At 46.4% G+C, this 27021-nt stretch overlaps 1 protein-coding gene across 1 annotated transcript in view; it reads left to right on the top strand.

The window, feature by feature from the left end:
• LOC115081106 (extracellular calcium-sensing receptor-like) overlaps positions 1 to 27021 on the top strand; it is a 58651-nt gene that overhangs the window by 17372 nt on the left and 14258 nt on the right. Inside the window, exons 3-4 of the mRNA XM_029585619.1 lie at positions 14381 to 14608; positions 21149 to 21272. Coding sequence (XP_029441479.1) covers positions 14381 to 14608; positions 21149 to 21272 — 352 coding nt within the window. The remainder of the gene's footprint in view (positions 1 to 14380; positions 14609 to 21148; positions 21273 to 27021) is intronic.

Here is a 27021-nt window from a genome sequence, read left to right as displayed (position 1 = left end):
TCTTTCTCTGTCTCCATCTGCTGGTAGATGAGAATATCCTAAGATATCCCAAGTCTGTAGGCTGGTCTGGTAAGGATGATAAGGAATTATTATTATTATTATTATTATTATTATTTTCATTATTGCTTTGTGCAATTTGCAGCATACATAAAATGTTATGACAAATATATAGGGTCATTTGCATATGGAAGGTTTGCTGTCCTGTAGGGGAGGAGGGCGATCTCTTGTTATTTTTAAATAATGGAAAGCTGATCTGAACAGTCAAGTCTTATAGTGTTTCTGAATCTCAAGTGGTCCTTGATGACCTCTCATGTCCTATTGGATGGTGTACCACATTTTGGAGTCCAGCAAAGGAATGCCCTCTTATTAGTTTTGGTTATTTATTTATTTGTTTATTTTATTTAGAAGTTTTTTATATACCGATGAACTTTGGGAACATCTCATCGGTTCACATATAACAAAACTTAGCAACAAGTGCTTTACAGTGAAACAAGGAACTGTGGACTATAGGATACGCATAACATTTTCAACAATTACAGATAATAGTAAAGATAATGTGCCATAAGAGGCTTAACAAAGTCATTAATATCGAAAGAGTCATTATTGCAACTGGGGAAAGGGTGCAAGAGGGAGAGGGTGTCATGGGAAGGAGGGGTATTTCTCGGAAAATGCTTGAATGAACAAGCAGGTTTTCAGGTCTTTTAAAAAAAATTTTGGGCATGCTTCTTGTCATAGTGTAGGGGGGAGATTGTTCCAAATAGCGGGGGCAGCTAGTGATAATGCCCGAGCTTTAGTGGAGCTTAGCTTAGAGTCTTTGGGTGAGGGGATATGCAGTATTGCTTGGTGTTGCTGTCTAGTAGGTCTGTTAGAGTTGTGGAATTTAAGGTGTTCATTAAACCAGTGCATATTTTGGCTGTAGAGGGCTTTGTGAATTAGTGTGAGCATTTTGTAGGTTATCCTTGCAGAGACTGGAAGCCAATGCTGGTGTTGGAGTACAGGGGTGATGTGGTCATGTTTGTGGGTGTTGGTTAATATCCAGGCGGCAGCGTTTTGGAGAAGTTGAAGCAGTTGCAGTGTGTTTTTGGGTAGTCCAAGGAGGAGGGCATTGCAGTAGTCGATTTTAGATAGTATGAAGGCCTGTAGGATAGTGCGGAAGTCATTGAGGTGTAAGAGGGGTTTCCATTTTTTAAGTAAATTAATAAGTTTAAAGTAATAGGATTTGAGTGTATTGTTAATTAATTTTTTGAGCGTAAAATAGTTATCAATGGTAATGCCATGAAGTAAAATAGTTATCAATGGTAAAATAGTTATCAATGGTAATTCCATGAAGTTAGCAAGTAGCACATTTAAGACTAATCGGAGAAAATTCTTTTTCACTCAACGCACAATAAATCTCTGGAATTTGTTGCCAGAGGATGTGGTTAGTGCAGTTAGTGTAGCTGGGTTCAAAAAAGGTTTGGATAAGTTCTTGGAAGAGAAGTCCATTAACTGCTATTAATCAAGTTTACTTAGGGAATAGTCACTGCTATTAATTGCATCAGTAGCATGGGATCTTCTAGGTGTTTGGGTAATTGCCAGGTTCTTGTGGCCTGGTTTGGCCTCTGTTGGAAACAGGATGCTGGGCTTGATGGACCCTTGGTCTGACCCAGCATGGCAATTTCTTATGTTCTTATGTTCTTATGCCAAGGCTACGCACCTGTTGGTTGGAAGCGGTGGTGGAAGGGGGGGTATTTGATAGTCTGGGTGGGGGAATGTTTTGAGGAGCAATGTAGAGAAGTTCTGTCTTAGCAGTGTTGAGTGCAAGGAAGTTACTTGTTAAGAGAGAGTTAATGATAGGTAAGGTGGAGTTCCAGGTTTCAATGGCTTTATGCAGAGTGTCATGTACAGGTATGAGAATTTGCACATCATCCGCGTAGATTAAGTGTGGGAGGCCGAGTTTGGATAGAAGGTTACAAAGGGGCAGGAGATGTATATTAAAGAGAGTGGAAGAGAGAGGAGCCTTGAGGGACGCCTTGTGTAAGGGGGATGGGTTTGGAGGTGTGGTTACCTAATTGGACACTGTACTGTCTGTCCTGTAGGTAGGATTGAAGCCAATGGAGAGCTGTATCTGTGATGCCAATGTCGGTAAGGCGTTCTATTAGTATTTTGTGGTTGACTGTGTCGAAGGCTGAGGAGATATCAAAAAGAATCAGGATATGCACAATACACAAACTTATGCACAACACACAAACTAATATATGATAAAGAAGCAGACTGGCTAAATACAGCTCTAAGAGTCCATGTCCCACAAAGGAACCTTCGTTCGGCTAACATGGCACTACTAACAATCCCTAAAGTAAAATCAGCAAAACTAACCCAAGTAAGAGAAAAAGGGCCTTATCACTGGCTGGGCCCTTTCTATGGAACACAATGCCCACTGAACTCAGATTACAGAGTGACATCAAATCCTTTAAGAAAACCTTAAAGACATGGCTCTTTAAGCAAGCCTTTCCAAAAGAGACAGTGGGGTAGAGAGGGAGAGAGAGAGAATGAAAAAATACAGAAAAACGCAGCTAAGAATAAATGGCATCCCAATATTATATATACATAATACGGTAGAGAAATAGACTGAAATAAAGTACCTCAATAAACTTTCCCAGACTAATCCATCACTACCCAAAATTTTAACTTTATGAATGATATTGTAACCGTTTTTAGTTGGCACTTGTTAGAATGTACGATACCTACCTAAATATACCTGTTTGTGCCTATTTGTAAACCGTTGCGATGGTACATAACTTAGCGATGGTATAGAAAAGTTTTTAAATAAATAAATAAATAAATATGAGAGAGACCTTTGTCGAGGCTTTTAAGGATGTAGTCAGATAGGGAGATAAGTAAGGTCTCAGTACTGTGATGTCACCGGAAACCATATTGCGACTGCGACAGAATGTTATTTTCGTCTAAGTATTCAGTAAGTTGACGATTGACTGACTTTTCTAATATTTTGGTTATTAGGGGAAGGTTCAAAATAGGACGATAGTTGGAAAGGTCGGAGGGGTCAAGTGTGGGTTTTTTCAGAGTTGGTTTTATAATGGCATGTTTGAGAGTGGGGGAAAGGGAAATAATGTTGATCATTTTCCTATGGAAGTATTTGGCCAGGTTGTCACATTTGTTTTGATTGTCTGTGTCTGAGGGTGCGAAATTAGGGGTGGAATTAGTTAGACTGTTTACTATTTCAAAGAGGGCGTGAGGGTTAAATTGGAGGTTGCAGATTTTGCGTGAGTAGAAGTCTCTTTTCCTTTTTTCAATAGCTGTTCTGTAGGTGTGGAGGAAGGATCTGAAAGTGGTTAGTAGTGTGAGGTTTTTTCTCCAGTTTCTTTCTAATTTTCTAAGGTTGTGCTTCATAGCTTTTAAATCAGAAGTGTACCACGGTTATTTTTTGGATTTTGCCGTGTCAATCATACAAGATTGCATGGGCAAAGTTTACTAGCGATGGAGTCAGTACAGTGGCTCCAGGAATTAAGCGCAGTTTCAGCATTAGTTAAGTCAAGTTTGTTTAGTTCAGTGGTGAGGGCAGCTACTAGATCTTCTTGGTTGCAGTTACGTCTAAAGTGAATGTTTTTTTTATTGGATTGTGGTGGTGCAGGAGTGTTATTTATAGTGCAGGTGAAGTCAATGCGGTAGTGATCAGACCAGGGGATGGAGGAGCATGTAGGAGGGTTGGATTGGATTCCGGTGTTAGTGAATATGAGGTCAAGGGTATGACCTGCTCGGTGAGTAGGGTTAGATATAAGCTGCTTGAATCCTAGCGCATCTAGTGCAGTTAGTATGGCCTCGCAGGATGGTAAATTGGGAGTGGCATCAACATGGAGGTTGAAGTCTCCTAGGATGATGGCGGGTGAATGACAGTTTATATGTTTAGATATATATTCAATTATGACGGAGGGGTTCTTTTCGAGGAGCGCAAGGGGGGGCGTAAACTAGGCAGACTTGTAGGTTTGGAGCAGTGAAAATGCTGATTTCTAGCTTGGGAGGTGAGGGGATGGGTTTGTGGGAGAGTTTTATGGTCTTTTTGGCTGCTAGGAGAAGGCCGCCTCCTTTTTTGGGGGGTCTGGGGATGGAGAATATATCATAGGTGTCAATTGGAAGTTGATTGATGAGGGCGGTGTCAGTTTCCTTCAGCCATGTTTCGGTAATGGCTAGTTTTTCTGGTTTGTCATCAGTAAGTATGTCGTAGATTAAGGAGTTTTTTTGGAAATAGATTGGGCATTTAGGAGGAGGATTAAGAAGGTAGAAAGGCCTATTAATTGTGTGAGGGGAGTAGTCATGATGGGGAGGAGGTTTCTATAGTGCTTTATTGGGAGTTTGGGAAGAGGGAGATGGTGTGCGAAGGGATAGTGTTTGATGGCGGGGATGAGGGACGTGTGCATACTAGATGCACTGTGGGGGTTTGGAGGACAGGGGTGCTTGGAGGGCAGGGGTGCCGGGAGAGGGATCGAAAGAAAAAAAAAAAAAAGAGGCCTTGGCTGTAGATGGAATGATAAATGGAGAGTTTTGTCTGTGGTATATAGTGTCAGCTGGTCCCTATAAAGTTTGTGTGTTAGCGGCATGCCTGCTATGTCCGTACATTTTTAAAACAAATATACATGAGGAATTTCCTACCATGCTTCCAAAATGCTCCATGGAATGGCTCTTTAGTCCGCAGCTAAGAGAATGCATGTGACTAAAGTTTGTGCATGAGCTTAGGTAAATGAAAATCCACTTATGCAGAATCAGAAAATCCACCCCAAATAAGTGCTTTCAAAATGGACTCAATTATGTTTTCCAAAAACGTTTCCTTCTTTGTGTTGAACTGATGCACAGACTTTTAAGAAAATTCTAGGCTTCTCTCTTTCTTCGCATGTTGTGATAAACTTTCTTACATTAATAAAAAGTTTAGCTAAAGATGTTACTATACATCAGCTTTGGAGACACAAGTTCCTTCTCCAGACAGTCTGATAAAAGGCATTGCAGTCTGCAAAGAACCCAGGTTCTCCAAAGACAAGCAGGATGGTAGTCCACACACATGGGTGACATCATCGGAAGGAGCACGGCACGGAAAACTTTTGTCAAAGTTTCTGGAAACTTTGACAGGCACGCTGAGCATGCCCAGCATGCTGCCAACCATGTGTCCATGTGGGGTCCCTCTTCAGTCTCTTCTTTTTCGTGGAGGTGTCACCTCTCGGTTTCAGAGCTCACGCTTCTATTTTGAGAAAGTGTTTTTTTGCCTTCCACGCATCACATAGGGTCCCTCACCCTCCTCGGCCTGTGATTGGTAAGTTTCACAGGTCATCGTGGTCGATTGCCAACAGTGTCCTCTCCCGGAGCCTGCCAACCATCAACCGCGTGTTGTGCTTTTTTTCGAATGGCATAGACCGGCTTCTGCTGGTGCCCCCAGTGCCCCCCATACATGTCCATCACAGAACCCCACAAGGTCTGTGTCCATTGCCTGGGGGCTTCTCATGATGTCTGCGTCTGTGATCTCTGTGCCCAGATGACCCCAAAGGGTCATTGGTCCCGCCTGAATAAAATGGAAAAACCTTTCGGGTCCAAGCATTCGGAGCCATCCTCGGTGTTGGGAACATCCACCCCACTTGGAAAGGAGCTCACGGCTCCTACTCAACAGGTTCTCCTCCCCCCATCATGCCTGGTCCTGAGATCTGTGCAGGGGACCATCTGCTGTCCCTGTCATCTCGTTCCCGGTCTGTTTCCTTGACGTCGCTATTGGTATTGGGAAAGGACCACGGTGTTCATTGAGAAAGATCTAAGAAGCATCGGCATTGGTCCTCTTATTCCAACAAACCAGACCATGAGAAGGCATCAACCTCGGTGTCTGCCACGAAGCAGTCGAGGGAGGAGGAGGCCATTCCCTCTGACCCAACTGATGCCTCCAAGCGGCCTCCACCGACACCTGTAGATGGCTCGGTCCCCCTCACACAGGGGTATGTACCGATTTTGCCAGGTGCTCCTCAGGCCGTGCTCTCCTCGCCGGCCTTGGAGGAGGAGTTAGAGATGCACGTGCTGTTGGTGGTCGGACAGGCTCTGCAGGGCCTTGAGCTTCTAGTTTCCGGGTACTGCCTCTTCTGCAAGAGCCTGCTCCACTGGTGCTTGCGCCCTTGCTGGAGCGTCTCGACGTGCTAATCGGTATTTTACCAACATAGCTAGCTCTGGTGCCCCAAGCCCCTCCGTGGCCCATGGGCAAACTACTGCCACTGCCACCAGCCCCCATACCAGTGAGCAACTCCTCCGAGGAGCAGGTCAGAGATGCATGGTGCCATCTCACCTGCCAGCTCTCCCAGGGTTATCGGGGTCGGTTCCACCAATTCCTTCAGTGCCCCTATTCCCACCATCGCCATAAGACCCCATGCCGCCCTCACAGCCTCGGGATCTCCCGATGCCCCCGGCATCCCTGCCGATGCCCTCGAGGCCCAGGCCATGCACGCGGATGGGCCTTCGACCCCCTGCATCCCCAGAGGGTCGCAATGAGGGAGAACTTCCCTATGACCCCTGGGAGGGGGAGGCTTCCATAACCTCCTCCGAGGAATAAGAAGATTTGTCTTCTGAGTCCTCTCCACTGGAGGAGTGATGGCGATCTCACCCCAAGGATTTTTCTTTTGCAGGGTTTGTCAAGGCCATGGCTGAGTCGGTGCCTTTCCAATTGTTAACAGAACAGGACTCAAGGCACAAAATACTTGAGATCCTGTAATTCATGGATGCCCTGAAGGAGGTGGTGGTGGTGACAGTCCATGACATTTTCAAGGAATTTGTGTCCCGCCTATGGGAGCATCCCATCTTTAGTACCGCTGGTCAACAGAAAACCAGATGCGGTGTACCTGGTCCAGCCGTCCACTGGGTGGTGGTGGTGTCAACCCTAAAAATGGCTAAGAGGATTTGTATCTATGTTTTGGCTCAGGCAGTCAAGCCCATTCCGCCCAGCCAACAGGGCAAGGGGTTCTACTCCAGGTACTTTCTAACCACCAAGAAGACAGGTGGCTTCAGGCCCATTTTGGAACTGAGAGCTCTAAACCATTTTTTGGTCAAGAAGAAGTTCAAAATGGTCTCACTGGGTACCCTAATTCCCCTTCTCTGAGCAGGAGACTGGCTCTGCTCCCTTGATCTAAAAGATGTGTACAGCCATATCCCCATTTTTCAGACGAATCGGCAGTACCTAAGATTCCTGGTCAATAGACAGCACTATCATTATCATGTCCTCCCTTTTGGCTTCACATCTGCACCTTGGGTTTTCACCAAGTGTCTGGCTATTGTCAGGCACATCTTATAAGGTGTGGAGTTCATGTTTTCTGCTACCTCAATGATTGGCTCATCAAGGGCAACTCCCAACAGGAGGCTCAGAGTGCCTTGCACCTGACAATTGATACCTTGGAGACACTTTGATTCCTGATCAACTATCCCTAATCCCATCTCCAGCCATCCAGGTAGCTGGAATTCATTGGGGCACACCTGGACACCATCCAGATGAGGGCTTTCTTGCCTCGAGACAGGGTAGAGAACTTAGCTGCTCTTGCCTGGCATGTCTCTGGCTGCCCACATATCTCTGCTCATCAATTCCTCCAGCTGCTGGGCTACATGGTGGCAATGGTACATGTCACCCCATTTGCTCGGCTACACATGTGATGGGCACCGTGGACACTCTGCTTTCACTGGTATCAGGCATTGCAGGATTTTCGTGTTCGCATCCTGGTCATGGTCAAGCTACTGCTATCCATCATGTGGTGGACAGTCCCCCCGGACTTGAATCAGGGTTCCCTTTTTGGAGTGCTCAGCCTCAGGCCATGCTCACCATGCTCACCACTGATGCTTCTCAGACAGGATGAGGAGCGCATGTACCGCGCCATCACACCCAAGAGCTCTGGTCAGTTCAGGAGTCACAGTTCCAGATCAACCTCTTGGAACTTCAAGTGATCCTCTATGCCCTGCGGGTGTTCTGAGACCTCCTCGTGAACAAGATAGTTCTGGTTGAGACCAACAATCAGGTGGCTATGTGGTACCTGAACAAACAGGGAGGGACAGGGTCATTCCCTCTCTGCCAGGAGCCAGTCCAGGTTTTGTCGTGGGCCATTGACAATGGTATCACTCTCTGGGTGATGTACCTTACGGGTGTTGGCAACATTCTGGCCGTTGCCTTGAGTCGAATGTTCTGGCCCTACGAATGGTCCCTCAGTCAAAAGTGGCGAACCGCATCTTCCGCTGCTGCGGGACCCCAGACATAGATCTGTTTTCCTCTGTGGAGAACAGGAAAGTGCACCGCTTCTGCTCCCTCGGCTGGCAAGGCAGGGGTTCAATAGCAGATGCCCTCTTGATCAACTGGGGAAGGGACTGCTGTACACTTATCCACCCCTTCCACTCATAGCCAGGACACTCCAGAAGCTGCGACAGGATCAGGGCTCCATGATTCTGATTGCTTCCTGCTAGACCCGCCAGGTCTGGTTCCTGACTTTTCGGGACATGGCTTCGCGCCCCTAATATGACTCGGGATGGCTCTGGACCTCATCACCCAGGACCAGGGCAGGCTCCAACACCCCAACTTCTGGGCCATGGCCCTCATGGCCTGGATGTTGACCGTATCATGGTACAGGCCCTCAGCCTGTCGGAGGGAGTATCTCGGATCCTTCTGGAGTCACGAAAGCTTTCTACTAGAAAATCCTATAATCTAAATTGGAAGTGGTCCTCTTCCTGGTGCGAGGGTCATGGCCTAGACGCATTCTCTTGCTGCCCTTCGGCACTACTAGACTATAGGGATGTGAATCGTTTTAGGACGATTAAAATTATCGTCCGATAATTTTAATATCGTCTTAAACCGTTATGGAACACAATACAATAGAGATTCTAACGATTTATCGTTATAAATCGTTAGAATCGTGAGCCGGCACACTAAAACCCCCTAAAACCCACCCCCGACCCTTTAAATTAAATCCCCCACCCTCCCGAACCCCCCCCCCCAATGACTTAAATAACCTGCGGGTCCAGCGGCGGTCCGGAACGGCAGCGGTCCGGAACGGGCTCCTGCTACTGAATCTTGTTGTCTTCAGCCGGCGCCATTTTCCAAAATGGCGCCGAAAAATGGCGGCGGCCATAGACGAACACGATTGGACGGCAGGAGGTCCTTCCGGACCCCCGCTGGACTTTTGGCAAGTCTTGTGGGGGTCAGGAGGCCCCCCCCAAGCTGGCCAAAAGTTCCTGGAGGTCCAGCGGGGGTCTGGGAGCGATTTCCCGCCGCGAATCGTTTTCGTACGGAAAATGGCGCCGGCAGGAGATCGACTGCAGGAGGTCGTTCAGCGAGGGTTCCGGCGCCTCGCTGAACGACCTCCTGCAGTCGATCTCCTGCCGGCGCCATTTTCCGTACGAAAACGATTCGCGGCGGGAAATCGCTCCCTGACCCCCGCTGGACCTCCAGGAACTTTTGGCCAGCTTGGGGGGGGGCCTCCTGACCCCCACAAGACTTGCCAAAAGTCCAGCGGGGGTCCGGAAGGACCTCCTGCCGTCCAATCGTGTTCGTCTATGGCCGCCGCCATTTTTCGGCGCCATTTTGGAAAATGGCGCCGGCTGAAGACAACAAGATTCAGTAGCAGGAGCCCGTTCCGGACCGCTGCCGTTCCGGACCGCCGCTGGACCCGCAGGTTATTTAAGTCATTTGGGGGTGGGGGATTTAATTTAAAGGGTCGGGGGTGGGTTTTAGGGGGTTTTAATGTGCCGGTTTTGCGATTTTACGTTTTTTTGATTTTTCACGATTTTTCACGATTTTTCACGATATTTTACCCCCCCAAACGGCAACAATACGATTCCCTCCCCCTCCCAGCCGAAATCGATCGTTAAGACGATCGAGGACACGATTCACATCCCTACTAGACTATTTGTTATTGCTTTCTGAGTCTGGTCTGCAGACCATGTAGGTGATGATTTACCTCAGTGTCATAGGAGCTTACCATCGGGATTCGGATGGTTGTGCACTTTCTTCCCATCCACTAGTGGGCAGATGCATGAGGGGCTTACTATAACTAAAGGCCCCTACTTGCCCCCCTCCCCCCCCGCAGCAGTTTCCTGGGATCTCAACACAGTCCTCTTACAACTCGTGTGACCTAAAGTACCTCTCCTGGAAGGTGATCTTCTTGGTTGCAATTACATCAGCTCACAGGACAGGTGAACTGCAAGCTCTGGTGTCAAACCCTCCTTATACGAAGTTTTGTCATGGCAAGATGGTCCTATGGACACACCCAAAGTGGTTTCAGAGTTCCATCTCAACCAGTCCATTGTGTTGCCTTTTTTTCTTGAGGCCTCATGCTCACCACGGTGAGTATGCCCAGCAAGAGGGCGCTTCCCTTTTACTTGGAATGGACAGTGTCCCACCATACCTCCATTCAGCTTTTCATCTCCTTCCTGTTTTAATTTGGCTTGAAAAGTGAACCCTGAGTCGTAGCAAGAGTAGTCTCCACCCACAGGGAGGAGCCCTATGGGGACTTGCCACGAAAGGCTGGATCCCAGCAGTAATGCACAGAGAGAAAAATAGGTATTTATTGTACTGCAATACAGAAAGCTGCCCGTGGAATGGACAGAAAAACATAGTCCAGAGGAGAATATGCCCAGCGATGATATCTGGTAGCAGCCCACAGAGTGGGGTGCACTGGAAATGACTTTCACCAAGAGCTTGTTAGAAAAGTAGGTCTGGTAGTGGCCTGCAGAGCGCACGGGCCACTAGGTGATTCCCGATTTAAAATGGCGAACGCAATCGCCCATGCTGTCCCGGGGACGCCAGGGAGGTCGGCGTTTAGAGGCGGAGTAGGCCATCTAGGCAAGAGAAATTGGAGCTTGGAAACAAGAGGTGAGCAACAGAGGGCACATCTGTCTGCAGCCGACGGGTGCAACACTTCGACAGAAACCAATTAGGAGTCATTGTCTCCAAACAAACTCTATCCTACTGGCTAGCAGATTGCATCGTTTTCTGCTATGCACAGGCGGGGTTACAACTTGATGGCCACATTTAAGCTTACTCTGTCTGGGCCTTGTCCGTCTTGGTGGCTCACTTGCATGCAGTTCCCATTCATGAGATTTGCAGAGCAGAGTCCTGGAGTTCCTGCCACACTTTTGCCTCGCATTATTGCCTGGACAGCGATGGCTGACAAGATAGTCATTTCAGACAGTCCGTCCTCCGTAATCTATTCCAGCCATGAAAACCCAACTCTCCCTCCATGGGCCCTGTCTTTGGGTAGAGGCCTACTCCAATGGTGGCTGCAGTTCCAGTTGTTGTGCACGTGGGCACCTGTTCTCTGCTGCCCATGTTCAGAGAGACCTGGAGCTACTTAATCACCCATGTGTGAGGACTACCGTCCTGCTTGTCCTTGGAGAAAGCAGAGTTGTTTACCCGTAACAGATGTTCTCCAAGGATAGCAGGATGGTAGTCCTCTCGAAACCCACCCACTACCACACAGAGTTGTTTTTTCTCACGGTTTGTTATTTTATTTTATCGCAAACTCCATGTTATAAAACTGAAGAGGGACCTTGCGTGGATGCGTGGTTGGCGGCATGCTGGGCAGCATGCTCAGTGTGCTTGTCAAAGTTTCCATGCCGGGCTCAATCTGATGTTGTCATCCATGTGTGAATACTAACATCCTGATGTCCTTGAAGAACTCCTGTTACAGGTAAGCAACTCTGCTTTGTTCAGGACCTATGAGATGTATAGGACTCTATGCTACTAGATATCTACAAAGAAGCCACAGGAGAATCATGCTGTTCTGAGCTGTCTACAGAATTCTGCTGAAAACTGGAGCAATTTTAGTGGTCTGTGATGTGTTTCAATCAATGAGAGACACCAGTACAAATCTCCTCATGAAGGCAAACTGCCAATGTATCACTTCATAGTGAGACCGCACCTTAAATACTGTGTACAATTCTGGTTGCCGCATCTCAGAAAAATATAATTGCGATGGAGAAGGTACAGAGAAGTGCATCCAAATTGATAAACTGGATGGAACAGCTCCCCTATGAGGAAAGGCTGAAGGAGTTAAAGGGGCTCTTAGGGAAGATAAGGCCATTGCAGAAAGACTAAATGAATTCTTTGCCTCCGTGTTTACTAACGAGGATGTTGGGGAGATACCAATTCTGGAGATGGTTTTCAGTGGTGATGACTCAGACGAACTGAACGAAATCACTGTGAACCTGGAAGATGTAGTAGGCCAGATTGACAAACTAAAGAGTAGCAAATCACCTGGACCGGAGGGTATGCATCCTAGGGTTCTGAAGGAACTAAAAAATGAAATTTCTGATCTATTAGTTAAAATTTGTAGCCTATCATTAAAATCATCCATTGTACCTGAAGACTGGAGGGTGGCCAATGTAACCCCAATATTTAAAAAAGGCTCCAGGGGCGATCCGGGTAATTATAGACCAGTGAGCCTGACTTCAGTGCCGGGAAAAATAGTGGAAATTATTCTCAAGATCAAAATTGTAGAGCATATAGAAAGACATGATTTAATGGGACACAGTCAACATGGATTTACCCAAGGGAAGTCTTGCCTAACAAATCTGCTTCATTTTTCTGAAGGGGTTAATAAACATGTGGATAAAGGTGAACCGGTAGATGTAGTGTATTTGGATTTTCAGAAGGCGTTTGACAAAGTCCCTCATGAGAGGCTTCTACGAAAATTAAAAAGTCATGGGATAGGAGGCGATGTCCTTTCGTGGATTACAAACTAGTTAAAAGACAGGAAACAGAGAGTAGGATTAAATGGTCAATATTCTTAGTGGAAAAGGGTAAACAGTGGAGTACCTCAGGGATCTGTATTGGGACCGGTGCTTTTCAATATATATATAAATGATCTGGAAAGGAATACGACGAGTGAGGTTATCAAATTTGCGGATGATACAAAATTATTCAGAGTAGTTAAATCACAGGCAGACTGTGATACATTACAGGAGGACCTTGCAAGACTGGAAGATTGGGCATCCAAATGGCAGATGAAATTTAATGTGGACAAGTGCAAGGTGATGCACATAGGGAATAATAACCCTTGCTGTAGTTACACAATGTTAGGTTCCATGTTAGGAGCTACCACCCAGGGAAAAGATCCAGGCATCATAGTGGATAATACTTTAAAATCGTCGGCTCAGTGTGCTGCAGCAGTCAAAAAAGCAAATAGAATGTTAGGAATTATTAGGAAGGGAATGGTTAATAGAACGGAAAATGTCATAATGCCTCTGTATCGCTCCATGGTGAGACCGCACCTTGAATACTGTGTACAATTCTGGTCGCCGCATCTCAAAAAAGATATAGTTGCGATGGAGAAGGTACAGAGAAGGGCAACCAAAATGATAAAGGGGATGGAACAGCTCCCCTATGAGGAAAGGCTGAAGAGGTTAGGGCTGTTCAGCTTGGAGAAGAGACGGCTGAGGGGGGATATGATAGAGGTCTTTAAGATCATGAGAGGTCTTGAACGAGTAGATGTGACTCGGTTATTTACACTTTCGAATAATAGAAGGACTAGGGGGCATTCCATGAAGTTAGCAAGTAACACATTTAAGACTAATCGGAGAAAATTCTTTTTCACTCAACGCACAATAAAGCTCTGGAATTTGTTGCCAGAGAAGGTAGTTAGTGCAGTTAGTGTAGCTGGGTTCAAAAAAGGTTTGGATAAGTTCTTGGAGGAGAAGTCCATTAATGGCTATTAATCAATTATACTTAGGGAATAGCCACTGCTATTAATTGCATCAGTAGCATGGGTTCTTCTTAGTGTTTGGGTAATTGCCAGGTTCTTGTGGCCTGGTTTTTGGCCTCTGTTGGAAACAGGATGCTGGGCTTGATGGACCCTTGGTCTGTCCCAGCATGGCAATTCTTTTGTTCTTATGTTCTTAAGAGGTTAGGGCTGTACAGCTTAGAGAAGAGATGGCTGAGGGGGGATATGATAGAGGTCTTTAAGATCATGAGAGGTCTTGAATAAGTAGATGTGAATCGGTTATTTACACTTACGGATAATAGAAGGACTAGGGGGCATTCCATGAAGTTAGTAAATAGCACATTTAAGACTAATCAGAGAAAACTCTTTTTCACTCAACGCACAATTAAGCTCTTTAATTTGTTGCCAGAGAATGTGGTTAGTGCAGTTAGTGTAGCTGGATTCAAACAAGGTTTGGATAAGTTCTTGGAGGAAAAGTCTATTAACTGCTATTAATCAAGTTTACTTAGGGAATAGCCACTGCTATTAATTGCATCAGTAGCATGGGATCTACTTGGTGTTTGGATAATTGCCAGGTTCTTGTGGCCTGGTTTGGTCTCTGTTTGAAACATGATGCTGGGCTTGATGGACCCTTATATGGCAATTTCTTTTGTTCTCATGTTTTTTCGATACAGCTTCTGCATTACATATGGAAGGTGCGTTTCCAGAACACCATGGGCCGGGAGATTTTCTTTGACCAAAAAGGCAACCTGCCAGCTTCCTATGACATTCTGAACTGGCACCTATCTTCAAGTGACTCCTTCACCTATGTAAACATTGGCTACTATGATTCTAGAGCAGCCAGTGGCCAGGACATCAAGATCAACACCAGTGCGATTGTGTGGCATGACGACTATACACAGGTTAGGTTACACTTCTCTATCTTCACAGAAAACAGATTGATAGGATGCTCAGAGGTAATGATGGGAGGAACCTTCTTTAATCTGAGTGAAATCCAATTGAGTATTTGACTTGGATGGACATGTTCAATCAAATTCAGGTTCACATTGCTTTGAATCCGACTCTGATTTATTTTTCATTAATTAAAAGATGTCTGGGATCTTTAGCTCATAAATAGTCACCACTCCATATTCCAGGAGTATGCCAGTCTTTATTTTGGGAAGGCTTCTATGAAAAGACATATTAAAAGTTAGTAGTAGTCAACATGTTCATAGTATACTTTGGTAACTAAAGAGAGGTATTACTACTGGAAGAAATGTAGTAATTATACCTCTGTACTGTACATATCTCTGGTGTAATCCCATGTTGAGTATTGGATGAATTTTGGAAACTACACCATCAAAAGCTGGAGACAATTCAAGGAAGGATCAATAAAATGCCCAAAAAATGGTGCATGGCCTGTACTGTTCTATTTATTTATTTATTAAAATATTTATTGACTGCCATTCCAAGGATCATGGCAATTTACAATAATACATTCATAATATAACATAACTTCTATATAATACAATTATGAAATAAAAAAACATTAAAAAATAAAAGCCACTGTTAAGTACAACACACCATAAAATAAAAAAGAATATGCACTACAATAATATACATAACACAATAAAATATAAACTGCAAGAAAAGCTATCTTGACCATTCTGGTAAATGTAATCTTTGCCTGTTTGATGTTATCCCACCATCTTACTTGTAACAATCAGTATTTAATTATACTATCCTTAAAAGTTGGATTAAAAAGCCATGTTTTCAAACTCTTTTTAAAAATCTTACTGTCGTAAATGTTCCCACCATGAGCCAGCAGAGTAGTCAGGAGAATCTCACAGGCAGGAGGCAACAGAACAATATCCCCATGAAGATTAAAGTCACCCATAACTATAGCTGAGGACAAGTCAAGATTCAGATCAGAAAGCAATTAAATTAACGGTGATGTATTATGCTGAAGCAACCCTGGAAGGCAATAAACTAAACAGATATTTACCTTATTAGATATGACCAACAATACCTCAAAAGGACAGACAATCGACACATCAATCTTTCTAAAATTCAAATCATTATGATATGTAATCATTAATCCTCCACCTCTTCTTCCAGGTGTAGGTAGGGATAAACAAGAATAATCAGGGGTCAAAATCTGATTGATAAGCACATTATCTGAATCTCTAAACCATGTTTTGGTAAGACATACACAAGAAAGCTTCTGATCTTTTAGAATATCGTTAATTAAAATAACTTTTTTAGTCAAAAACTGAGTGTTTATCAGAATTATCAATTACAGTAAATAGGAAGGAATAATAGTATGCTGCATAGGAGTAATAGGTGTCAAAACCTCTTTGCATGTAAAAATTATGACTTAAATTACGCGGAGAGCTGTCTGTACCTTCCATTTCTACTGATAACTTTGATGTTTTCTGACACCATGATGAAATGAAAAACCATTAAACATAGATATCTGCAAATCAATAAGGATCACATAGGGCTCACAAAGTGCACGCGAAGGGGCGTATGAAGGGGTGCGCTGCTTTGTCATGCTCCTTCAGCATACAATACCCCAGCATGTGGCACCTCCAGTGTCGCTCTCCACCCTTATCTCAGAGGCCAGGTGATGATGTGGCAAAGTGGGTGGGTCCTCTAGTCCCACCAGGATGGGGAGGGAGGGTGCTCCTGGTGACAGCAGAACAGAGTCACTCACCAGGATCATGGACAGACTCCCAAGATGGACGTAGGGAGCTACACAGAGCTGGAATTCAGGCAGGTTAGCTGTGTCAGAAAGGTTCTGGTGTCGCTTTGTGTGTCATGCAAAGAGACAGTGATATGTAGCTTGTGAAGATTTCTGCATCAAATGAATAATTTCACACTTTTTAGCATCCATGTTTATTTTCAAAGCATTCTTCCTGTCTTTTAAATTTCCCATTCATTTTTTTCATCTCTTTCATCTCTTATGCACCATTCTTCCTAATTAAAAATAACTTACATGGGCTTGGAATTTTAGGTGAAACAATTCCATGTAAATATTCAGTACGGAATTTAGGATGCATAATTGATGCTAAACTTTCGTCTAAGAATCATTTTCAAAAAGTTTTAAAATCAGGATACTCCAAGCTTAGATTATCGCGACATCTTAAATTTGTTCTTGTAAGCATGATTTTCTCACAGTGTTCAAGCACTTGCACTATCAATAGTAGATAATAGGGATGTGAATCGTTTTTCAACGATTAAAATTATCGTCCGATAATGTTAATATCGTCTTAAATCGTTATAGAACACGATACAATAGAAATTCTAACGATTTATCGTTAAAAATCGTTAAATCGTGTTAGTGCGCACTAACGGGAGTTAGTGCGCACTAACTCGATTTAGTGCGCACTAACTGAAAATGATACAAATAAACACTTTCCAGGTCACTGAAGGTCAGTTAGGAATGAATATGTGTTCCTATTGGCTGGCTGCCCTCTTATCTATTGATGTTACCAAGGTTACCACTGAGGTGATGGTTGGGGGGATGGGAAATGGAACTGGAAACTAACGAACACCAACAGAAAATGAAACAAAGTGTTCACACTTCCCAGGTCAGTAAAGGTCACTTAGGAATGAATATGTATTCCTATTGGCTGGCTGTGCTCTTATCTATTGATGTTACCAAGGCTAACACTGAGGTAATGGTTGGGGGGATGTGAAATGGAAACAGTTGGAAGCTTGACAAAAAAAGTAATGTAATGATCAGCACTCACGTGACTAGAACTTGTTTGTTTATTATTTTTGTTAGCAGGCACCTGAAATGCTAGTGCATGTTGAATTTGCCAATCACTGTGCATTTTAGAAAGGTGGTCCTGGCTGGAACTGTACACAGTTCAAATATATGTAATTGATTGTTGGTAAGTGTAGATTTTAAGTGATTTTCCTGCACACAGTGCCCTAACCCTGGCACCAGGGGTGTTGTGATCTTCCTGCACACAGTGCCCTAACCCTGATACCAGTCTGAGACAGCTCCCTCCCTGCATTACTAGTGAGAGGCTGGCTTCACAGACAGGGGGGAGCTGCCTGACCCTCACTCCTGACTTCCCCCATGTCCCAGCTAGTGAATGGTGTGTGGGTGAGGGGGGGGGGGAGGATGGTGAAGTCTGAGACAGCTCCCTCCCTGCATTACTAGTGAGAGGCTGGCTTCACAGACAGGGGGGAGCTGCCTGACCCTCACTCCTGACTTCCCCCATGTCCCAGCTAGTGAATGGTGTGTGGGTGAGGGGGGGGGGAGGATGGTGAAGTCTGAGACAGCTCCCTCCCTGCATTACTAGTGAGAGGCTGGCTTCACAGACAGGGGGGAGCTGCCTGACCCTCACTCCTGACTTCCCCCATGTCCCAGCTAGTGAATGGTGTGTGGGTGAGGGGGGGGGGAGAGGATGGTGAAGTCTGAGACAGCTCCCTCCCTGCATTACTAGTGAGAGGCTGGCTTCACAGACAGGGGGGAGCTGCCTGACCCTCACTCCTGACTTCCCCCATGTCCCAGCTAGTGAATGGTGTGTGGGTGAGGGGGGGGGGGAGGATGGTGAAGTCTGAGACAGCTCCCTCCCTGCATTACTAGTGAGAGGCTGGCTTCACAGACAGGGGGGAGCTGCCTGACCCTCACTCCTGACTTCCCCCATGTCCCAGCTAGTGAATGGTGTGTGGGTGAGGGGGGGGGAGGATGGTGAAGTCTGAGACAGCTCCCTCCCTGCATTACTAGTGAGAGGCTGGCTTCACAGACAGGGGGGAGCTGCCTGACCCTCACTCCTGACTTCCCCCATGTCCCAGCTAGCGAATGGTGTGTGGGTGAGGGGGGGGGGGAGGATGGTGAAGTCTGAGACAGCTCCCTCCCTGCATTACTAGTGAGAGGCTGGCTTCACAGACAGGGGGGAGCTGTCTGACCCTCACTCCTGACTTCCCCCATGTCCCAGCTAGTGAATGGTGTGTGGGTGAGGGGGGGGGAGAGGATGGTGAAGTCTGAGACAGCTCCCTCCCTGCATTACTAGTGAGAGGCTGGCTTCACAGACAGGGGGGAGCTGCCTGACCCTCACTCCTGACTTCCCCCATGTCCCAGCTAGTGAATGGTGTGTGGGTGAGGGGGGGGGGGGAGGATGGTGAAGTCTGAGACAGCTCCCTCCCTGCATTACTAGTGAGAGGCTGGCTTCACAGACAGGGGGGAGCTGCCTGACCCTCACTCCTGACTTCCCCCATGTCCCAGCTAGTGAATGGTGTGTGGGTGAGGGGGGGGGGGAGGATGGTGAAGTCTGAGACAGCTCCCTCCCTGCATTACTAGTGAGAGGCTGGCTTCACAGACAGGGGGGAGCTGCCTGACCCTCACTCCTGACTTCCCCCATGTCCCAGCTAGTGAATGGTGTGTGGGTGAGGGGGGGGGGGAGAGGATGGTGAAGTCTGAGACAGCTCCCTCCCTGCATTACTAGTGAGAGGCTGGCTTCACAGACAGGGGGGAGCTGCCTGACCCTCACTCCTGACTTCCCCCATGTCCCAGCTAGTGAATGGTGTGTGGGTGAGGGGGGGGGGGGGGGAGGATGGTGAAGTCTGAGACAGCTCCCTCCCTGCATTACTAGTGAGAGGCTGGCTTCACAGACAGGGGGGAGCTGCCTGACCCTCACTCCTCCGGGGTGATCTTCCTGCACACAGTGCCCTATCCCTGATACCAGGGGTGTTGTGATCTTCCTGCATGCAGTGCCCTATCCCTAATACCAGGGGTGTTGTGATCTTCCTGCATGCAGTGCCCTATCCCTGATACCGGGATGTGTGCAAGAAGATCCCAACACCCCCGGTATCAGGAATAGGGCACTGTGTGCAGGAAGTTCACAATACCCCTGGTATCAGGGTTAGGGCACAAGTTCTAGTCACATTGACTGATCACATTACTTGTTTTGTCAAGCTACCAACTGTTTCCATTTCCCATCCCCCATATACTGTCAGTGGGAAGCTTGGTAACATGAATAAATAAGAGGGCAGCCAATAGGAATACATATTCATTCCTAAACTGACCTTAACTGACCTAAAAAGTGTCAAATTGTATCATTTTCAGTTAGAGCGCACTAACTCTCCGTTAGTGCGCACTAACTCCCGTTAGTGCGCACTAATCGGAAAAAACGATTTTTAACGATTTTTTAACTAAAAAATCGTGCCTAACACGATTTTCTTGCCCTGCCACACGATTTCTATCGTTAAGACGATATGGAAAACGATTCACATCCCTAGTAGATAACTGCGATTCTTTGTTGTGAGACTGCCAGCAGCTTCTCTAAGGGCACTTTAGGTCCTTTAAAATTCTGCAATGTGGCTAATATTTATTTATTTATTTATTTATGCAAAAGCTTCTATTCCACTCTCTCCAACAGTAAATTGCCGACAGTGGGAGAATATTTCTCCACACCTCCAAGACCTGTATTGGTTGCCAATGAAATATCTTATCAATTTCAAGATGTTGATTTTAGTTTTTAAAGCATTGAAATTTGACGGACCATCTTAGGGGGTCATTTATCAGAGGCTTATTGCACGCTATACAGCCGTATCTCATGCGATAAGCCTCTTTTGCATGCAAAAAGGGCCTTTTCGCATGCGATAGAATGCAAATTAGAGGGAGGGGAGGAGTTGGGGCGGGGAGGGGGTGAAGTTGGTGGTGTCTTTGCTGCCGGCGATAATGTTACTAACATTATCATTGGCAGTAGCGCCGAATAGCAGCTTTCACGGTGGTGCTATTTGGTGTGAAAGCTGGCAGCCAGCGAACAGCCGTGGTGCTAAGGCTGTGGGCTTTCGCAGGCCCGCCCCCCCCCCCCCCCTCCCCTCACCCTCCTGCCCCCTGTTTTTGCAGAATGATGAATCCTGGCCTTATTTAACAAATCTTTTGAAATGCTACATTCCTGCTCGTTCTTTGCAGTCCAGTGTTAGGAAGCTGCTGGTAATCCCTCCAGCAAAGGAAGTAAAATTAAATATGTCAAGATCTAGAAGTTTGTCTGTGATGGGGCCTAAGCTATGGAACTTCTTGCCAGAGAAATTGCGTACAATTGACAAATTTTGTCTTTTTAGAAAATATTTAAAAGCTCATTTATTTAAGCAACTTTTTAACCTGGAATAAGTGTGTTCTCATTGATGGCTAGCATGATAAAAGGTTTGTTGTAGATTTTTATATATTTGAATTATATATATATGTATTTATTTATATATTTGTTTCTTTAGGTGTTTTATATACCGTCATCCAAGATAAGATCACAGCGGTTCTTATCTGCTGTATTTTAAGATTGTTTGATTTTAAGATGTTGCAACCCACCTAGTACAATTGTTTTGCAATAGACAGGATATATATAGTAGTAAATAAATAAAAACATTTTTTGTCTGAAAAAGAGTCCCTTGGTTCATTATTAATAGATAAATGTGCTCTGTTCCCCTTCACACTTCTCTCCATTAAGGCTCCCGTCTCTATCTGCAGTGAGAGCTGTGGTCCTGGGTTCCGGAAGGCCATTCTGGATGGGCAACCTGCCTGCTGCTTTGACTGCGTCCCCTGCTCTGAAGATGAGTTTAGTAACCAAACCGGTGAGTGCTATGAATTCCACCCTGTAATGAGCACTTCTTGTAGGATGGAGGGTTGGTATTCGAGGGTATGGTGGTTCTATCTAGATCAGTTCAATGGGCAAAAGTTTTGCTGGAATTTTCAATTCTGAGCAGGTGCTAATAGACAGACATCTTCCAACATATATATTGCAATCTTAAAAATTACATTTCCCAACAAGAATTATATTGTATTGTATGTATTTATGATGTGATCTCAGAGGAGACCTATGAGGTCCTGGAAGCTAAAAAGCAATCTATATCTATAATATGCATGGTGAAGATTGTCTGGTGGAGGAGGAGGGGTCTGCACAGGGTGCATGGATACACTGGAAGCCACCAGGGAGCGCTGTTCATCATCTGTCACGCATACTATGCAAAGCTGCACATCCCTGGAAAAGACAGAGGCAACAACTGGTAGAGTAAAGGGGCCTGGAAGGCTATGAGATGAATATTAAGACCCGCGTACATGTGCACATGTTTGCCAGCTCGCCCACATGGACACGGCAATTTTATAACATACATACGCATATGCGTGTATATGTGAACCTGTCATAAAATCAGCTATATGCGCATACATGTGCACATGACTTTATATTGACGTGTGCATGTGTGCACAAATGCTGCCTCGATCACGTAAGTGGGGGGATTTTAGTACATTCATGCGCTGTCACAAATATCTGCCTCCCCAGTTCTTTCCCAGTAAAGGAGAGGACTTCCTAAACCCCCTAGCGAACTTCCTCACGTTTACCCTATTAGCCCCAAGCCTTACAACCCCACTAAGTTTTTGTTATTGTCTTACTTATACGCCATTCCTAGCAGAAGTAAAGTTACGCAGTAGGGGACCCCGGCACGTGCTCGAGCACATAAATACTTACTCACAGACTTCATATTAAAGACTCGGCCTGCCCATGCTCCACCCCTTTCTTGATCTTTTTCATTTGTGTGCATACCAGGAGATACACGCATACTTGCGTGGTTTTTTAAATCTGCGCGTTGCACGCCAGACCAAGTCACACACATATCTCCCGGCTTTGGCGCGTGTAGCATTTTTAAAATCCGCTAGCAAATGAAAGAGGATGAATGCAGACTCACAAGTGTGCGGGGGGATATGGACGAGAGTGCTAGGTTCAAGTGTAATTATTTCCCACTGAAGTTTCAATAGGTGTCAGCTAACTTATCTGGCTAACGTAGCCTACCACCCAGCTGAATATATCTGGCTAGCTTTAGGACACCTCTATGGAGGGACAAGTGTTAGCTGGATAACTTATCTGGCTAACTCACCTCTCCCCGTGACGCCCATTCTCTTCCCTCCACTTAGGAGGATAAATAATTAAAAGTGAATTTGAAGAGCCCGATGCGTGCTGAAATTATCTTCAAAGCTCCGAAATGCACACTTATCTTGGGCTGCGCGCACATCTCACAGAGATTCAAAAAAGGGGTGGGCGTGGTCTGGGCGGGGCATGTGTGCTCCGGGGCAGATCCAAAAAGTGTGCATGTCAATACTTACACACCTGCTTGCACACCCAGGTCCCATGCTGTGTAATTTTACTTCTGCTATGGAAGAGGTTTAACTTACAAATAACAAAAATAGCCATTTCTCATGGGTTTAAAGGGACTGAGGAAACTGGGGGGAGTGCAGGCTATTAAACCAGGGGGGTTTGGCGTGTGAATCTCCAGGAATGCACGCATCAAAGTTTTCCAAAAAGGGCAGCACGTGGGCATGGTCTGGGTAGGGAATGGGTGTTTTGGAGCATGAATCAGACATTGTAAGGGCAAAGGCTATCGGCACCATTTTGGACGCTGGAGCACCAGGGACATTTGGCAAGTTTGGGGGGGGGGTCAGGAGGATGGGGGTTTATTCGTTAGTGATGCATTGTATTCGCAGGGGTTCGCCATACGTTTTGTGACCCCCACAAATACAACGAATATGGCATATATGTTGCGGATTGCCAATACGTGGCAAATGAATGCACACCCCTAGTGGGCGTGGTCTGGGTAGGGAATGGGTGTTTTGGAGCATGAATCAGAGATGTTCGCATAAATACTTACGTGGCTGGGCACACGCTCAGATCCCCTGCCCTGTAAGTTTACTTCTGCTACGGAGGAGGGGTAAATTATAATATAAAGAATAATAGGCAGATCCGCGGGGTTTTAATGGTCGGGGTTAACTGGGGAGAGTGAAGACTATTAAACTTGGAAGACTTACCCTTTAATTGGGTGAACTGGGGATAAACTGGTTTAACTGGCAATAGTGTCAGCGCATGCCATGTTAAAATCCCCTGATGTATACAGTAGTGGTTAAGGCATTTAGTGTAGCTGGGTTTAAAATGCTTTGGACAAGTTCCTGGAAGAGAATCCCATAAACTGCTAGAGATGTGAATCGTGTCCTCGATCATCTTAACGATCGATTTCGGCTGGGAGGGGGAGGGAATCGTATTGTTGCCGTTTGGGTGTTTAAAGTATCGTGAAAATCGTGAAAATCGTGAGCTGGCACACTAAAACCCCCTAAAACCCACCCCCGACCCTTTAAATTAAATCCCCCACCCTCCCGAACCCCCCCCCAAATGCCTTAAATTACCTGGGGGTCCAGCGGCGGTCCGGAACGGCCTCCTGCAATTGAATCGTGTTGTCTTCAGCCGGCGCCATTTTTCAAAATGGCGGCGCAAAATGGCGGCGGCCATAGACCAACACGATTCGACTGCAGGAGGTCGTTCCGGACCCCCGCTGGACTTTTGGCAAGTCTTGTGGGGGTCAGGAGGCCCCCCCAAGCTGGCCAAAAGTCCCTGGGGGTCCAGCGGGGGTCCGGAACCCCCGCTGAACGACCTCCTGCAGTCGATCTCCTGCCGGCGCCATTTTCCGTATGGAAAACGATTCGCGGCAGGAGATCGTTTTCCGGACCCCCGCTGGACCCCCAGGGACTTTTGGCCAGCTTGGAGGGGCCTCCTGACCCCCACAAGACTTGCCAAAAGTCCAGCGGGGGTCCGGAACGACCTCCTGCAGTCGAATCGTGTTGGCCTATGGCCGCCGCCATTTTGCGCCGCCATTTTGAAAAATGGCGCCAGCTGAAGACAACACGATTCAATTTCAGGAAGCCGTTCCGGACCGCTGCCGTTCCGGACCGTCGCTGGACCCCCAGGTAATTTAAGGCATTTGGGGGGGGTTCGGGAGGGTGGGGGATTTAATTTAAAGGGTCGGGGGTGGGTTTTAGAGGGTTTTAGTGTGCCGGTTTTCCTGCCCTCCCCCTTCCCCCGATTTACAATTTTTTGACGATAAATCGGGGGAATTGGTATTGTATCGTGGCCCTAACGATTTTTGACGATTTAAAATATATCGGACGATATTTTAAATCGTCAAAAAACGATTCACATCCCTATAAACTGCTATTAATCATTAGGGATCAGCCACTCTTTGTTACCAGCATTAGTAGCTTGTGATCTTTTTAATGTTTGGGAACTAGCCAGGATATTGTGACTTGGATTGGCCACTTTTGGAAACAGGATACTGTCTTGATGGACACTTGGTCTGACCAGGTATGGCATATCTTATAGGGATGTGCAGAGCAAAATTTTATGTTCATATTTTTTATGTCCGAAAGGGGGTCCCACTTGCGGCCAATATGGACATAAAAAAAATCCAATGAGTTGGGTATATGTACATATGTGCAAAAAAAAAATTAAACCCCCTCACCCTCCTTAATCCCCCCCCCAGACTTACCACAACTCCCTGGTGATCGAGCGAGGAGTGAGGACGTCATTTCTGCAATCCTTGGCGAGAAGCATGTGACGTCGGTGGCACGTCGAGTGACGCGGCGTCACGTGATTCCCGGCTCGTTCGCGCCGGACGGCTCGTTCGGCCCAAAAAGAACTTTTGGCCAGCTTGGGGGGGCCTCCTGACCCCCCCAAGCTGGCCAAAAGTTATTTTTGGGCCGAACGAGCCGTCCGGCGCGAACGAGCCGGGAATCACGTGGCACCGCGTCACTCAGACGCGACGTCACGTGATTCCCGGCAAGTTCGCGCCGGACGGCTCGTTCGGCCCAAAAAGAACTTTTGGCCAGCTTGGGGGGGCCTCCTGACCCCCTCAAGCTGGCCAAAAGTTCTTTTTGGGCCGAACGAGCCGTCCGGCGCGAACTTGCCGGGAATCACGTGACGTCGGCGTCACGTGATTCCCGGCTTGTTCGCGCCGAACGAGCCGTCCGGCGCGAACTTGCCGGGAATCACGTGACGTCGCGTCTGAGTGACGCGGCGCCACGTGATTCCCGGCTCGTTCGCGCCGGACGGCTCGTTCGGCCCAAAAAGAACTTTTGGCCAGCTTGGGGGGGTCAGGAGGCCCCCCCAAGCTGGCCAAAAGTTCTTTTTGGGCCGAACGAGCCGTCCGGCGCGAACGAGCCGGGAATCACGTGACGCCGGCGTCACTCGACGTGCCGCCGACGTCACATGCTTCTCGCCAAGGATTGCAGAAATGGCGTCCTCACTCCTCGCTCCATCACCAGGGAGTTGTGGTAAGTCGGGGGGGGGGGGGGGGGATTAAGGAGGGTGAGGGGGTTTATATTTTTATTTTGGCTCAACAATCGCGATTTCCCACATATCGAACATATCTATGTTCGATATGTGGGAAATCCGATCGTTTATGTCGAATCAATTTTTTAAGTAAAAAAAAAATATGAGTTGCATTTTACTAATGCGGTCAATCCGAATGCACACCCCTAATATCTTATGATCTTATGTAACCGGGATTTGCACACACATGCGTGTGCCCCCCCCCCCCCCCACACACACACACACACACGCACACACTTAAAATTTGGTGCACATGTGCATATGGCAAGACTATTTTATATCATGTGCATATGTTATAAAATGAGGATTAGACGCCACGGTCTTTTTCAAAACTTTATTGAAGTGGAGAATTATATATTCTTAATGCCCAATATATACGTCTCCACTTCAATAAAGTTTTGAAAAAGACCGTGGCGTCTAATTCTTGTTTTCTTCCTGACGGCTTTCTTAGACCACCTACCTTCGTGCTTTTTGGGACCTATGTTATAAAATGACCATATCCCTGGGTGAAAGCTGACGCTCACACGCATATGTGCACTCACACGCTGGTTTGAAAGTTACCATCCATGTATTTATACAGCTAAGTGGTGGTCACTGACAGTAGCTGAATATTTAAAACAAACTACTTAGCCATATACATTAGAACTTATCTGGCTAAGAGGCACTGAATATAGGCCTCAATATTGTAAAGAACTGTGTATGAGTGCGCCCTTCTTGCCATGATGCAGCCTCGTAGGTAGAATCCTGAGACTCTCGCCAGCAGCGGGTGAGCAAGTATTGGCACAGGCCAGACTATGACTGAGTCCTAAAATCTATACAAAGACCAGGCTGCAGCTGAAACAAGGCAAGGACAAGACTGATGGCTTGAGGCAAGGCTTATGGCTTACGATAAGGCTTACGGCTTCAGGCAAGTCTGATGGCTTGAAACAAGGGTGAGGCTGAAGCGTAGATGAAGACTGCAGCAGAGCCACAGGCAAAGACTGAAACAAAGCTGAAGGCTGAGAAAATGGAACCAGGCTGGAGCTGAAGGCAGGAACCAATCAGAAGAACTTGAACAAGACAGAAGACTAGAACCAGAAGGAGAAAGAACCAGGAGACCTTTTTGCTGAGGCAGCGAAGCCAAGTCCAAGCAGGCTAAGTAGTTTTGAGTGTGTGTGACATGATCATCAGGGTAG

Source organism: Rhinatrema bivittatum, chromosome 19, assembly GCF_901001135.1.
Source record: "Rhinatrema bivittatum chromosome 19, aRhiBiv1.1, whole genome shotgun sequence".
NCBI lineage: Eukaryota > Metazoa > Chordata > Amphibia > Gymnophiona > Rhinatrematidae > Rhinatrema > Rhinatrema bivittatum.
Note: the sequence above shows the minus strand (reverse complement) of the source record. Positions and strands in the feature narration are given on the sequence as shown.